The sequence below is a fragment of the Periplaneta americana genome, chromosome 1, assembly GCF_040183065.1.
Source record: "Periplaneta americana isolate PAMFEO1 chromosome 1, P.americana_PAMFEO1_priV1, whole genome shotgun sequence".
NCBI classification, from domain to species: Eukaryota; Metazoa; Arthropoda; class Insecta; order Blattodea; family Blattidae; genus Periplaneta; species Periplaneta americana.
The window spans coordinates 4,914,660-4,931,910 of NC_091117.1; the positions used below are offsets into that span (position 1 = coordinate 4,914,660).

General features: G+C 37.6%; 1 protein-coding gene across 4 annotated transcripts in view; it reads left to right on the top strand.

Moving 5' to 3' along the window:
• The window catches only part of htk (AT-rich interaction domain hat-trick), a 138,622-nt gene that overhangs the window by 119,381 nt on the left and 1,990 nt on the right, over positions 1 to 17,251 (top strand). For all 4 annotated transcript variants that reach the window (XM_069827320.1, XM_069827483.1, XM_069827403.1 and 1 more), the window contains 3 exons: positions 1,298 to 1,498; positions 2,922 to 3,092; positions 6,893 to 7,033. In XM_069827320.1, coding sequence (XP_069683421.1) covers positions 1,298 to 1,498; positions 2,922 to 3,092; positions 6,893 to 7,033 — 513 coding nt within the window. The remainder of the gene's footprint in view (positions 1 to 1,297; positions 1,499 to 2,921; positions 3,093 to 6,892; positions 7,034 to 17,251) is intronic.

Sequence of the window (17,251 nt, forward strand, 5' to 3'; positions counted from 1 at the left end):
GGTAATGAGGGTTAACGTAAACATTCTGTAAAATACAGCGCAAAGCAGCAATTAATATTCAATTTATTTAAACTATTAGTAGTCAGTGAATAGCAAGAAGGACATATTAATTGCCACTTTGCGCTGTATTTTACAGAATTTTACTTTAAACCTTATTACCCAATTTTCACTTACACCACTTTTGCTCTGAACGGTTCAAATGTTATTCTCACAGTTATGGAAGAATTTTAAAATTTTAACGACCACGAATGATTGTCGTTGAATTGCAGTAGAGGGTTTCAAACAGTGAACAGTTAATATTTAAATGTAGGTTTGAGAAGTCATTCATTAGTAACGATCTTAAGGTGAAATGTGTAATACACGCATCCACATGCAAATATTTTAGAAATATGCACTAACCCTCTGAAATGCACTATAAAACTTCCCCCGTTGATTTCTCATAGCATGAAAAACATTTCTCTCGTATATGCATATCTTTAACCTTCAAGGAATAGGACATGTAAATATGCTAAAATCCGCCCTCTAGTAATGACTGCTACATTAAAAGGAATATTAATTTTTAAAACTTTTATCATTTGCTTTACCTGTGCATTTCAATATTTTACAGTTAGAATATTATTTTTACTTCTTTGTTACAGACTGAACAATTTAAAGGAAATGTTTGCTTCTAATTTGCCTTAACATTGCTGTTTGTTCATTTGTTTTGTCAAAAGAATTTATTACACTTGGAAAATGTAATAAATTAATTTTTCTGTCCGACATAAAATAGCTATAAATTAAAAATAATTTGTGACATTTTACGTAATTTAAGTACATGGTCCATTCAGGGCTGTTTGAATAACATTACCTATTAGTTTTCTAACAATTGTGAATTAATATTTATAACAAGAGTGACAGTTGAAGTTCTTTTGTGTGAACTGAAACCTCTTTTGAGCCTGAGCTATCGACACTTATTCTGCAATGTTTATAAATGAAATTGTCTAACTTGTGGCAGCAATTTCGAGTTCCACTATGTACCGAAAATTTGTAGAGACAAAATTAGTTATGATTTTGGAGTGAATTATACTGTTTTTAGTTTAAAAATTAATAATTTTACTTTGAAAATAAATTCATAATTAAGTGTTGTTTAAAATTATGTACCTTAATGGTGCCAAAAGGGGATATCTGCTTTCATAATTATCTCTCAGTTATTCAATACATGAAATTCAAACAGTTGCTTAGAATATTGTATTGTCGTAAAAATTACTTATGCGAATGCTTTCATACGCATTTATCACTTACGTATTTATTCTTTCAGATTCTCTTCTCAATATTGAAGTGTCGAACTCTGGAGAGAACAGGTTACAAGGTCTGAAACTGCTGCCGAAGAAGCCCTGTTCAGACCTTGATAAGGAGATGGATTCTTCGCCGAAGAAGAGGAGACGAAGTAGAAAAAGATCAGACTGCGAGAGCAATAAGAGATCGAGGCATTCGTCAGGGAGATCTGCACGAAATATCGGTAATAATTCACTATAATGCAGGAGACGGTGAAATACCAGAAAGTCTATTTGTGAATATTAATCTCAATTAAAATATAGCAAAGGGTGTTTTTCTGGAAAATGGAAATGTAACAGGACCACCATTAACAAATGATACACTAATTGTACATGATCTTGATGACAATAAATATACGGGCTATTCCATATGAAATCGATCAGTAAAAAACCTCGCATTTTTTTTATACTCTAATTTTTTCCCTGCTTATACAAGGTGCTGAGGAGAGTGCATTTTCAAAAACATACTATCGAAAGTCAAACGGTTTTCGTATTATTGAGCGACAAATTTAGCGTATTTTATAAAAACAAGCCTCTTTCAGCGCTCAGAACTCTGGAACCATTTACTGCAGAACATTGAACGGGAGTTCATTTTGAAGCTGACATTTGGTAGGTTATGATAAGAAGTAATCCTTATTTTTATTGTATACAGAGAGACAGATAATCTGATTTTACTTACTTTTAGGCATTTTGCCAATTTGTAAAAATGTAAAAAAATATTGAGAAAAAACCCTTGCATTATTAAGAGGGATTCGGCATTGTTTGCTTAGTGGCTCGGCAATAAGTTTCGAGGGTATTAAATAAATTATTTTCACACGCCTAGACTTGAACGGCGCAGTACCACAAGCACTGGCCGAGAGCTGAAGATAAGCGAGCGTTGGGCGTCATTTTACTCCTGTGTTTATGAAAACCTGTGATAAAGCTAGCCCAGCTATGCGCTACTAGACGAAACATCACGTGTTTTTCTCCTGGCCTTGCTTGTCTCGGCTAGCTTCCACCTCACAGTCAGCTGGTTAGTTCACACGCGTACTATTTATTTTCTTTATTTGATATTTTCAATACTTTCTTATCAACGTGCCATCAGTAAAAAATATGTGTTTAAGTTATTTGTACTTTCAATGCGGAATCTAACTATATATTTTAAAAATATTTTTTTGTGGTCAAAGGCGTCTTAATGAGGAAAAATCTAAATTTCTCCATTTCCATAAAAAGTAAGAAAATCTGTTTATATGTCAATATAAACTTTAATTTCTCAGCATCAAAATAAACCATGATTTTGATCATTGGGTGAAAGGGTTTCGGAGCCACAACAGTTTAAAGTTGCTAATTTTATGAAAATACGATAAATTTAAATATTTTAAATTTAAACACTATGAAGTTCTGATGCCTCAAACTTTGCACAAAGCATTGTATCACAGTTCTCTACGTACAAAAAAAGTTTTATTGTATTTAGAAATTGTAAGGTCAATTTTTTCTATATTTCGGTCGATTTGAGTTGGAATAGCTCATACAACTTTTATTTGTCAGAAAGCATGTGCCTTATGATAAATGTTTATTCCCTGAACTGAAATGAAGTTTTTAATAACAAACATGGTTTATTTTTTTCAGGGGTTGGAAGTGGCAGTGGTGTCGGTGGAGGTGGCGGAGGAGGGGGTAGTGACAGTGATGAGACATCAGAAAACTCGACTACTGGTGGCTGTACACCCCTGACAAGTTCAGAAAACGTGTTGTCCTCGCGGTCACCACGACCTTCAAAGTACAACTTTTATGTTGAATTAGGTGAGATTCTGTATTATTTTCTAGAGATGAGATGCATTACTTTATGTCTACAAGAAACTATTTCGGTAAGAGAAAGTAATAATTATCATACATAGAATTGTACCTACTTTCAGTTGCCAATTCATTGTGTGTCTTCAGTGCTGAAAGCTAAAACAGTTGAGGCTTTTGTAAAAGATTTACCATTCATTAAAACCCATTTGTTATATGTGGATGAACCACTAACCGAAGGTTAAAATATGTAAAATTAAAAAATTTTTAGATTTAGATTTATTTATTTATTCACCTGGTAGAGGAAGAAGTTTTAAAGAGTTACATTGTATTTAAATGATGATTCTCGTTTAAATAGAAAATACTAGTATTGAAAATGATAACAATACTTACTTACTGGCTTTTAAGGAACCCGGAGGTTCATTGCCACCCTCACATAAGCCCGCCATTGGTCCCTATCCTGAGCAAGATTAATCCAGTCTCTAGCATCATATCCCACCTCCCTCAAATCCATTTTAATATTATCTTTCCATCTACGTCTCGGCCTTCCCAAAGGTCTTTTTCCCTCAGGCCTCCCAACCAACACTCTATATGCATTTCTGGATTCGCCCATACGTGCTGCATGCCCTGTCTATCTCAAACATCTGGATTTAATGTTCCTAATTATGTCGGGTGAAGAATACAATGCGTGCAGTTCTGTGTTGTGTAACTTTCTCCAGGAAATGATAACAATACATAACAATATACAGTAAAATTTCTTCTATACATTTTCTACTGTGTGTTTTTCTCCCATTCACCATTCCTTCCAGTGCATCCCTTACAAAACAGTTTCTTCTTAACCCTTCGAAGAACAAATTAATTTTTTATGTTTTTCATATCATGGAGCATACCAAAGCTTCAATCAATTTTTTTCAACATTTTAACTCTGCACATAATTTCAAAACACAGATGGCACCTCTATGTATACTCAAAAGGTGGTTCCTTGGTGGAATATCTATGCCTTAAAATTTAGAAAAGAAAGAAAATGGTGGTTCTTCAGAATAACCACTATGCTGCAAAGGGTTAACCAGTGATCCAGCCAATGCCTTTATTTTCTTCCTAATCAGTTTCAGCATCATTCTTTCTTCATCCTCTCTTTCCAACACAGCTTCGTTTCTTATTCTGTCTGTCCACTTCACACGTTCCATTCTTCTCCATATCCACATTTCAAATGGTTCTAGTCACTTCCCTTCACTTCATCGTAATGTCCATGTTTCTCCTCCATACAATGCTACACTCCACACAAAGCACTTCACTAGTCTCTTCCTTAGTTCTTTCTCCAGAGGTCCGCAGAAGCTTCCTTTACCATTGCTATCCTCCTTTTGACTTCCTGGCAGCAGCTCGTGTTACTGCTTATAGTACACCCCAAGTATTTGAAGCTGTCCACTTGCTCTACTGCCTCATTTAGAATTCGCAAGTTTACCTTCTTTACTTTTCTCCCTATAACCATGGTCTTCGTCTTGTTTGCATTTATCTTCATCCCATACTGCTCACAGCTGTCATTTAGCTCCAGTAGCATATCCCTTAGTATCATCTCCTCTTCTGCTGACAACGCCATATCATCAGAAAATCTTATGCACTTTATTCTTCTTCCTCTTACTATCCCTCCTCCCATGCTCTGGAAACAGTTCTTCACTAAATCCTCCAAGTAGATGTTGAACAGGGTAGCTGATAAAGGGCATCCTTTATGTACTTCTCTTCCTATTTCGCTTCCTTCTGACATTAATTTTTTCTTTTCCTATCCTGACTTTGACTTTTTTTTCATATAAAAATTGTGAGAAATAATGTGTAATTTTTGGAGACATTAATTTTTTTTATTAATTCTTTATTTTATTACGAACTGGACACCCTAGTCTTGAATCATCTTTTGATCTTCTTGACCTTCCTAGAAATGGGAAACTAGGAGAAAATTTGCACATATGATGAACACTGAGATGTTGGAGATCAAGTCTCAGCACTTGGTTGGAAACGGAATGAATATCTTGTAGTGTAGGCTTTCACGGCCGGAGTCTATAGATCTAGATTCATTTTCCGGGCTGAGAGGCTGTGGTCTATTGATTGGTTTTCTACCAGACGTTTTGTCTGCAACTGCGGCAGACATCTTCAGTGGAGTGGTATCAGAGGTCGCAAAACTCTTCTCGGCATACCTGAGGCAACTGATCCTGTGGCTGGTTGTGCGGGCGTATTTATATTGCAACTAGCAGGCCAAGGCTTGTTGTCGCTGCGGTCCGCGCCGCTTTGTTCGCTGCTCCCATTCTGGGTTCCGTCCTTCTGTTGTAGTGGCTTCTTATCTGTCGATCTGTCCTAGGCAGCAATTCCTGTTGTGTTCTGCAGTGGCAGCACATGCCTATCAAGAGGGCGAACACAACATACGATTCAAGGACACGGACATCTTGAGCACGACGACACACTTCTTCCCCCGTCTACATAGAGAAGCGATCGAAATCTATAAACATGATAACAACTTTAATCGCAAGGAAGAAGGCATAAAGCTAAACAAATGTTGGTACCTAAACAGAACAGATAAGAAGCCACTACAACAGAAGGGCGGAACCCAGAACAGGAGTAGTGAACAAAGCGGGGCGGACCGCAGCGACAACAGGCCTCGGCCCTCTAGTTGTACTACATGGGTTGGATAAAAAGTAATGGCAACAGTTCGATATTTCTGACATGGCTTTATTCACAGGGGTACAACATTTACGTACCTTCTATATAGTCGCCCCCCTTATTTATTACCTTTTGCCAAATGTTTGGAATTCGTCGTACACCATCAGCGCGTCCATCTTTGTTGATGTTCCGAATTGACCGCCCTAAATCACAGATAAGTTCATCTCTGGTACTGTACCGGGTTCCTCGCAGTGGTTCTTTCACTTTGGTGAAAAGATCGTAATCGCATGGATCATATCGGGTGAGTACGGTGGATGTTCCAGTAGTCCGCATTTTCCGTCTGCCTTGGAGGTACAGCGTGGTGCAGTATTACCCCATCAATGTCATACGCCACAATGAACATCTCCTTCACAGCACTTTGTGTAGGGCGCACTTTCTTTGGACGAGGAGAACCAGGATGCTTCCATTCATTTGATTGGCGTTTCAAGTTTGGTTCATACGAGCGAATCCAGGTTTCGTCCATAGCGACGACTCGTCCAAGAAAGTCGTCACCTTCCCTTTGGTACCGATGCAACAAAGCCTTCCCGGAACGCTTTAACCCATCGTGCAACTGTGAGATATGGCAACACTGCATCACCACATGCTTCACGCAGTCCCTGAAAACATTCTTGTGCACTATGACCTCGTGCCATTTCAATTTTGATCCAGGAACGTTGCTCTAGTTTTGTAAGGATGGTCTTAGGGCGCTCGCACTACCCTATGAAAGTGAACGTTCTACACACTGCAGTAGATTGATGGAGTACTGTCGCCGCTGGCTGCACTAACTCATCTAACAGTCCTTGTTCATGTCCACACAGTTGGCAGCTCTCCAACGCACCATCGTCACGTGACAGCAGTGTTGCCATTACTTTTTATCCAACCTATGTATAAATACGCCCGCACAACCAGCCACAGGATCAGTTGCCTCAGGTACACCGAGAAGAGTGTTGCGACCTCGGATACCACTCCACTGAAGATGTCTGCCGCAGTTGCAGACGAAACGTCTGGTAGAAAACCAACCAATAGACCACGGCCTCTCAGCCTGGAAAATGAATCTAGGAATGAATATCCTTATCATCACTTCAGTATGAAAGTCAAGTCTCACATGATGTGATTGCTTGTTTCAGATCCTGAGCTGGACGGCACACAACGGATAGCTTTGCTGCAACAGAAACTTCAGGAACTAAGGAAAACGTATATGAATGTGAAAGCCGAACTTGCATGTATTGACAGGCGAAGAAAAAAATTGAGACGAAGAGAGCGTGAAGGTGAGATACTAAAATTGAAGATATGAGTTTTGTATGTTTAATTTTATACGATGTACAGTGTATTTCGAAGAGAGTGATTCAAAATTCAAAGTAGGGTTTTTATTTACTTCGTAGCCACGATATTTTATAAAAATATAATTATATTTTTTAAGGATTTTAAGTGCCTTGTTTGAATTGGTTGAGAGACATACAAATATTATGTATTATAGGTACTCCAGACTGATGAATAAGGACATAGATTGTGTATCCAAATGTAGTTACTACTGTAAATTGGATACAGTATTCATTTCAATGACTAAATGAACTCACTTACATTGTAAAATTTTTAAGCAAAGCTTGGTTTTCCCTAATTTAGTACTATTTTAGTAACGCCATTTCTAATTTTTTATATTTATTTACGTTTTATAACGAAAATAAGACTACGTTCGTACTAATATAAATTAGTATTACAGTAACATTTGTAGTCTAAAATAACGCAAACTGTTATAGTGCAAAGATGTGACATGTCATATACAGGATGTTTAAGAAAAAGTGTCACATATTTTTACAGGAGTTAGCATTGGTCGAAACCAGAAAAAGAGTTCCTATAAACATGTCCGGAAACAAATATCTGTTAAGATATGGACCATGTTGTATTGTGACCTATGATGCCCACCTGTCTATTATATAGACACTACAGAAGATGCTCTATGTTACATATATTTCAGCCCTTTTTCTCTGCAAACCATAAACTCTTGTGATTACAGCTGGCTGTTGTGGGATTTGCTCACATGGATTGGATACATGCTCCTGTAACATTTGTATGTTGTTGATGGGTGTGGCATTCACCAATGTCTTTAAATGTCCCCATAGCCAGAAGAAATTCAAGGGATTTAGATCAGGTGATCGAGGAGGCCAAGCTACTGGACCTCCTCGACCAATCTATCGTCCATTGCAAATCAAGATTTCAGGTATAACTCCCTGTAAAGTTGATTTGAATAATTTCGAGGGAAAAATTGTTCTGGGGCCGGGCATCGAACCCGGGACCTTTGGTTTAACGTACCAACGCTCTACCAACTGAGCTACCCAGAAACTCTACTCGACACTGATCCAATGTCCATTAAACCTCCGGGTTAGGTATTGTCGCACGAGGCATAGAAAATGGGGTGGTGCCCCATCGTGCATAAACAGAAAGACAGCCTACATCACTGAATACTGTATAGTCGGACCATCGGATCTGTGCCCCCGTAAGATATGCGAACTGAACCCTAATTCCTTCTCAGCCTCGGTAATTCATTTCTCTCCCTGCATTCCTATCTCTCTCTTTTCTACCTCTCTACCTTTCTCTCCCCCACTACTCACAATTTTGGCCTTCTTGCGGAACAGTCTACAATATTTGCACTTGCAGTCCAGTGTTGTCAACTCAACATGAATACTGTAGCATGGAGTGGTGAAATAAATATTATTAAGCAAGTACGTAATAGCATTTTGCGATGAAGAGAAACAAACCGGTCAATATCTGTTTCCTATAAATCAGGCAACGAAAAGAGCAACTGATATCATAGGTGAGGCTTATTTTATTTCAATTGATTACTTACTAAAATTACTTACTTAACTAATAAAGAAAATCAGTAGAAAGGGAGTCTGTGCAGGAGATGAAAAGCTAGAATCACCAGAGAAGAACAGACCAAAGGAACTTTTAATTATTGTAGATGATATGAACCGATGTATTTTAAGAAGAAAGATACAAGAATTTTATACCGTTCAGAAATAAGTTTCAACATTGAAGGAATTACTGAAGGTTGCGAGAGAAGCAGTGATTTCCAAGGTTGGAGAGAAAAACTACGGAAAGTGATTCGAGACAAGGGATTTAGGTTTAAAAAATGTAGAAATACAAGATGTATTTTGATTGAAAGAAATAAGATTGTAGCATGGAGGACTAGTTATTTATGACACTGTTTGACGGAAGTTTGGCAACATCCCTAGTCGGTAAGGTTCGTGGCCTGCTGTTTGACGTGGTGGGAGGAAAGCGGGTGGAATGGAGTGAGTACAGGCGTTAACTTTTTCAAGAACGACAACAGCGCTGATCCCATGGTCCGACAATACATACATACTAACACAAGTAAAATGATACACTCTATAGTATCCTGGACCTTTACATTCTCTGTTTACTTCTGTTGAGGGATGCTATCCACTCTTAAAACATGCACCATTGTTTTGTGTTTCTAAACAAATGACGATCATAGGCCACAATGCAGCATGGCCCAATATCTTGACAGATGCTTGTTTTTGGACTCATGTTTATAGGAACTTTTTTTCTAGTTTCGACCTATGCTACCTCCTGTAAAAATATGCGACACTTTTTTTTAAACATCCTGTATAGTGTTCATTAGTTACGCAAAATAGTCCAAAGAGTATATGGTTGTGATTTCTTTTTGTGTGAATCACACATGCTTGTACATATGGTTGTGATAAATTTTAATAAAATCATCCCGAGTCAATCAACTTCTTCGATGACATTAAATGATTCAGTGCATCAGCTCTAATGTGCAATTACAGTCTATATCAAAAGTTGGAAGAGAAAAGTGTTGTTGTTATGTTTCTAGAATATGATTATTTGTGATCAGGAAGCATAATCTTCAATTTTATTACGAACAAGAGTAATTCATAAGAAGACTGACAAATTTTTCATATTTTTTAAACCCATTCGGTGAAAATTGCATGTGCGGCCATCCCAGTGAAGTTAGTTATTCACATTGTGTACTAGATAGCATACAAGCATCAAGAATTAACATCATGGCTGTCATCCTATAATCTTTTCGCTGTAAGAAAAATCCTAATGTAAACAATAGCACGTGACTGAAGTGAGGCTTCATTGGCCGCTGTTTGGCGCCATAGATTCTCAGTACATGTTCCCGCCTACTGTTGTACATTCTGTTTCATGTTAAACATTTCCCGTTACTCGTCAAGTAGACCTAACCTCACTGCTATGCATTCATTTGCTTAGGAAACATTTGCTGTATAATTACTGTGATTAAATTATTTTTCTCATGTCTTCACAATGGACAGTTGAGGATACCGAAGCCATACTTCAGTACCACGTGCTTACGTGAACAACTACGAGCTCAAGTGATGCCAGCTTGTTACAAGAACAGACTACCTCGGTATTACTGTTGGTATTCATGCGCGTTCATAGTACATACCGGGTAAGGTGGGGTTACTTGAGACATCGGGGATATTTGAGCCAAATCAGGTGTTTAGATGTTTTCGTTTCTTTGATTTTTGTAATTTTTTAATTCAAATTTTGGAATTAAAGAAAAGAAAATTATGTGTGCATATTATCTCAGTGAATTATAGAATATAGCTAAAGATAATAAACCACATATATACGGTACTGTACCAAAATCTATAAAATGTTATCATTTAAGGTTTTATTAACTCAAGTAACCTCATATGAAGTTTAACTTGCACCACATAGCATTTTTAAATGGGTGACTCAAGTATACCCATTTGCTGGGTAACTTGAGCCACTAATAAAACAATAAATAAATACATAACAATAGTGACAATGCAATAAAGCTGCTTGCCTATGGTTTATATGTCGCAAGATTCAACATATAGGAGAGCAATGAAAGTTTCTCAAGGTATACGTTTTTTGTAGGAGTTAATGAAACTTTCTGACGTGGTTCAAGTATCCCCATTTTACGGTAACAAAATATAAAAGTAGCTTTTCTTTTACATATCGTTTTACATATGAGTGAAGTTAAATGTTTCATCGTGTTTAACAACTAGAATTCAACTTTTTATTTTCAAATAATACAAGATTATGATTTCCAAATACGAACTATATTTTCCTGCGTCATGTGAGTGTTTCATCTGGGAGCCAATCACGGGTATGACAGCAACGTGCTTGTGTTCACATTAGGATTTTTCTTACAGCGAAAGCAGTATAGAAGATTTCACGAAAGAGAATCAACATACCGTGATTGTTAAAAGCTGTTAAACGAGCATGTTTACTCATCCCTGATGGTGTGGTTTGGGTTGCCTATTCGAATAATGTGGACGGTGTTTCTGGGACACTCTGTAAAGTTTTCACCATATTTGATGTTTCTCTCTTACTTCATTGCTCTGTCAATACAAAATACTGCTCTTCTATGGTGCGACATTGAATGGAGATAGCCATGATGTTAATGTCAATTTCTTAAGCGTGCTCACAGAGCCATCTGTTGTACAATACCAGTAACTTCCTTACTTACGCATTTTATGTTACACTGCGTTATTTTCTTCAGGCTACATTCATCCATCTTGAAAGTGGACAAATGTATCCTTAGTTTTTAATGACCCTTGTACGTTTTATTTAATAGTGATGTGCATCAACTTCTGTTAAAAACGACTGTGCATACTCTGTTCTACATCGAAACAAATGTATCCTATATTTTCGCGTTGCATTTGTTTGCCTTTGAGCGTTGTTATGTTTGCAGGTTTATTTCTTTGTTTTTCATTGCTGTTATCTCACTTGACGATATGTGTCAGTGGAAGAACAATTGTTTGTATACATCTGAAGTCTAATTAGTGTAATGAGTAGCTATAATCTTTTCGCTGTAAGAAAAATCCTAATGTAAACAATAGCACGTGTCTGAAGTGAGGCTTCATTGGCCGCTGTTTGGCGCCATAGATTCTCAGTACGTGTTCCCGCCCACTGTTGTACATTCTGTTCCATGTTAAACATTTCCCGTTACTCGTCAAGTAGGTCTAACCTCACTACTATGCATTCATTTGCTTAGGAAACATTTGCTTTATAATTACTGTAATTAAAACTCACTTAACATATTATATACCTTTAACCCTTTCTTACTTATAGATACCATATGGCAATAATTAACTTTATAGCATTTATATACTTGTGTGTTACATATGAAGGTAAATTTTGCTGGATAACTTCTATTTCAATACATTTTCATCAATATAGTTTTGTTTCAAATGTTGCCACTCCCGTAACTTGGTTACTGAATTGGTCCTAATACAGCTATTTGTTTCAACATGGATTGCTTGTAAATTTAATTTGGATTAGAAAGGGTTAAGACTATTTGTTTTTCTCCGCTTTTAAGAGGGTTTCTACTCTTATGTTTAATAACCACACACACCGAGGATGCAGAAGCCATACTTCAGTACCACGTGCTTACGCGAACAACTACGAGCTCAAGTAACACCAGCTTGTTACAAGAACAGACTACCTCGGTATTACTGTTGGTATTCATCCGCGTTCATAGTACATAACAAAATATAAAAGTAGCTTTTCTTTTACATATCGTTTTACATATGAGTGAAGTTATATGTTTCATTGTATTTAACAACTGGAATTCAATTTTTTATTTTCAAATAATACAAGATTATGGTTTCCAAATACGGACTATATTTTCCTGCGTCGTGTTTCGACTGTGAGCCAATCACGGGTATGACAGCCACGTGCTTGTGTTTACATTAGGATTTTTCTTACAACGAAAACAGTATAGTCAGCAATGTATACAATGGAGGGGGAAAGGAAATGGCCACTCTATCACATTATCTCCTGGTTTAGTTGCCTCATGAGCGATGGTTTATTATTGGTGTCACTTGTCACTTATAAGATTCAAAGCTGTCTTTGGACAGTTGACTAAACAACTTACTTACTTACTGGCTTTTAAGGCACCCAGAGGTTCAGTGCCACCCTCACATAAGCCCGCCATTGGTCCCTATTCTGAGCAAGATTAATCCATTCTCTATCATCATATCCCACCTCCCTCAAATCCATTTTAATATTACCTTCCCATCTACGTCTTGGCCTCTCTAAAGGTCTTTTTCCCTCCGGCCTCCCAACTAACACTCTATATGCATTTCTGGATTCGCCCATACGTGCTACATGCCCTGCCCATCTCAAACGTCTGGATTTAATGTTCCTAATTATGTCAGGTGAAGAATACAATGCGTGCAGTTCTGTGTTGTGTAACTTTCTCCATTCTCCTGTAACTTCATCCCTCTTAGCCCCAAACTTTTTCCTAAGCATCTTATTCTCAAACACCCTTAACCTATGTTCCTCTCTCAAAGTGAGAGTCCAAGTTTCACAACCATACAGAACAACCGGTAATGTAACTGTTTTATAAATTCTAACTTTCAAATTTTTTGACAGCAGACTGGATGATAAAAGCTTCTCAACCGAATAATAACAGGCATTTCCCATATTTATTCTGTGTTTAATTTCCTCCCAAGTATCATTTATATTTGTTACTGTTGCTCCCAGATATTTGAACTTCTCCACCTCTTCAAAAGATAAATTTCCAATTTTTATGTTTCCATTTCGTACAATATTCTGGTCACGAGACATAATCATATACTTTGTCTTTTCGGGATTCACTTCCAAACCTATCTCTTTACTTGCTTTCAGTAAAATTCCCGTGTTTTCCCTAATCGTTTGTGGATTTTCTCCTAACATATTCACGTCATCCGCATAGACAAGCAGCTGATGTAACCCGTTCAATTCCAAACCCTCTCTGTTATCCTGGACTTTCCTAATGGCATACTCTAGAGCAAAGTTAAAAAGTAAAGGTGATAGTTGACTAAACAACACCAAGTTAAAAAAAAAAAAAATCCATTTTGTAATGGCAGGTACTTGACTGTTCGTCATTTACCTATGTGAAGCCAGTTGTGTAGACCAATTTACTGACAGAGTCATTGCCCAGGTTGTGCCATAGGAGGCTTGTCTTGACTACACTCATGATGTGATGAGATGAGATGAGATTAGATGATGATGGAGATTTGTTGGGATGCCACTGGAGCTCCCGGAGAAAACCCTGAACCACAGGCTTGCCCAACATATTCAAGTTATAAATTGGGGTGTGCTGGGGATCGAACCTGCGTCCACAGAATTATAAATCCAGCGTTCTAGCTACTAGACCACCACGGTGGAATAAAGGGAAAATAAAAGCATAAATGATTTTATCCCAATGATAGTCTGAAGTATTGATAGATTTAATTACTAGATTTAAATATGTTATATGTAATATCCATAAAGGAAAAGGATGAAGAATGTGTGTGCAATTCAGAGCCCCAGTTATATTAGGGACCCAGCACTGCTGCTTACAGACCTGTTACTAAATCTACGTATTACTCTGTGAAGAGATTTATTAAATCTACATACTTAGACTTCAACAAACAAAATTTGATAACACAATCCCAAGGGAAAAAATGGAACTCTCTGCATCAAAATCCACAGTTAATTCCCGATTTACCACGAAAATCGTCTGTAGCTGCATTTAGATTGGCAACAGGCCATGATTGTTTGGCCAAACACCTGCATAGAATTGGAATATATCAGTCCCCTAACTGCCCATTGCGCAACTCAAACCAAGAAATGGATTCGGAACACCTCAAAATCTGTGCTTCAGTGGCTAGTCATGATAATATCTTTGAAAAATATTGGAGTGCAAGAGGTCAAATGACTTTATTGTCAAACGCCTGGCATTAGAAAACAACAACATATTAGGGAACTGTATAATATTGTGAGATCCATCCATAACCTCTTTTCGTTCAGCCTGCAACGCAGGAGAAAAGATACTTGAGTGTTCCTTCTTAGATACTGAATCGGTATCGGTTGCATAGAATCGTAATGTAAGCTGCCTATTCATAGGAGAAGTAGAAGTGTTTCTGGGTTATTCCAAGTGACCATTTGTTGCAGCAGAAATGACAGAGTAGATTCTTATAAACAAAATCCCTCCTGAAATGTTCTATCATCTAATTCCTTGTAAGAATTCTCTCTTTGCACTAACGAAACTTCACGCTCACCATTATCCCTATCCAAGTACAATAATAATCGTCGTCGAAATAATCAGCTGTGGGTCTGGCCGCCATTTTGTTTTATTAGGGCAGGGTTGCCTCATCAGGTGGGAAAAAATCAATCCCATTACTTTATTGTCCGACCTCGTAAACTTTAACATGTTAGGATGTGATCCTTCCTTGATAGATAACTCAGCAGTCCTTATTGAGAGACTTAAGGTTTTTTTTTTTTTTTTTTTTTTAATCCAATGCCACCAGGTTGTCTTTTCGACATTTCTGGTCTTCTCTCCTGGCCGTGGCTTAGTTGTAACCCACTTCTGAGGTTGGGGCGCCTGGAAGGCGGAGTTACATTACCCCGATGATGTGATAGGATGATTATGATAATGTGGTGCCAGGAGAGGTCTTAAATCTAAACTTAACCTAAATTCCAGACCATGGACGAACACAGGCATAATGTACCAACGCTCTCCCACTGAGCTACCCGGTAACTCTACCAGACACCGATCCAACTTTTCCCTCTATATCCCGTGTTCGATACCCGGCCCCGGAACAATTTTTCCCTCGAAATTATTCAAATTAACTTTACAGGGAGTTATTCCTGAAAGCTTAATTTGCACAGGAATAATCCCCTTTAAGGAAAAATTCCTGTGCTCTAACCGGGAATCGAACCCGGGACCTCATGAACTATAGCCAGAAGCTCTGACCACTAGACCATGAGGCTGGCCGAGACTTGAGGTATATGTTGCCTTATCTTCAGTGAGCAGTCATTCAGCTTCTTATCTTTATTCTTGTGAAATTTAATAACTAACACTAGTCAACAGACTCTGGATATGAAGCCAAGTTGTCTTTGGTCTAGCAATTACTGTGCTGGCAAGATTCAGGTCCAGTTGAGGGCTGAGGATTTTAAAGGACAATGAAGCCTTTAGTGGAGATCCCTTCAGGAGGGAACTACAGTTGTGGATCTCGTGTCATGTAAAAGAACCCTATCCCTGATGGAGGGCTTCAGGTAAAATTTATTGGCTATTTCTTGCCCACGTTGAATTTTGATGCTGAATAACCTCTGCAGTTGAAATGAAAGTGTTCTTAAATAAAATACTAGTACTTACAGACTTAGCAAAATTGTGTCTCGCATGATAGAAGAAGCGGAAAGAAAGCTTGCCCATTTGACTGATGCGCAGAGAATGGTATTCGGTCCTCGTGCCGCCATGCTCGTTACAGGGCTGCTATGAATCACGTAATGTTGATTACAGGGCGCATTCGAAAGCGCGGTCTTGAGCTGTTCGTATCGTGAAATGTATTGTGCAGAGCGGGTAGAAGCCAGCGTGTGCGTTACATATTCTGCGTTTTATCCCTGATATCAGTACTTTTATGTAGTTCAGAGTGTGTTTGTTAAATAACAGAGTTCTGTATAACATTCTATGTACTTAACAATGACCCCGTTGGCTCTAAATTAGGAAGTGCTAATGAAACGTTACACAATCAAACTGGGGAATTATTTATAATGTTTATAAATGTATGAAAAACGAAACAGGTCCGCTCGTAAGGTAAGGAGTATATTATACAGATTAAAATAAATCGACCATAGTACCACGCTAGTTATCAGAACATTTTAATAAAATCACATAGTATTAGTTAATTACAATGTCAAATATCAATTATTACACGATCACATATTTCTTATAACATCTTTGTAATTTCATTCAGTGATTTTATATGTAAAAGAATTCGTGCTTCTGTATTTTCAACAATGTTATGTTACTAGTTACTATGCAACAAGGTTTAGGTTCCGTTACATGCGCTGTGATAAATCTCACTCGAAACATCAAGCCAGCAGACGACTGAGAACTGACGACAGTTTGCCAATCGAATCGAAGCGAGGTCGAGTGCACCCGAACGTTTCCGAAAGTTCGCGCAGCTTTCCGTGGCAAGCTCTTCTTGCGTTTACTCTATCTTTGAAGATAGAATGCTGATACTGTGTATCTTCCATTCTGGCTCAATACCTTTTTGTAAAACAGCAGTGATAATCTCTTTCTGTCTGTGCTGGATAGTTTATTCTGACCGAAACTAAAACAATCTTCAATCAGAATGTGTTGTATAGTGTTATGTTAAGTTCGTTATAAACACAAAACTGATATTACCATATTTCTCTCCAAGTCCCATCACATTAACTTTGTGTTAAGTTTGTTGTAATCCCAGCTTAAGAAGGAAGAGTTTGTTTTTCAGTGTATTGCTGAAGACAAACATAGCATCCAAGCTTGATTTTAAAAACTTGCTGAAACTTGATATTCTTTTTAAACTGTGCTATGTAGTGTATTGCTCCAGATTGATGTGTGCCATATTGAAATTTTCTTTATTTGTAAAGTAAAATATTATACCTTGTGTTTTTCTTGGCATAGAACATAAGAATTTAACATTGCCATAAGAAACTTA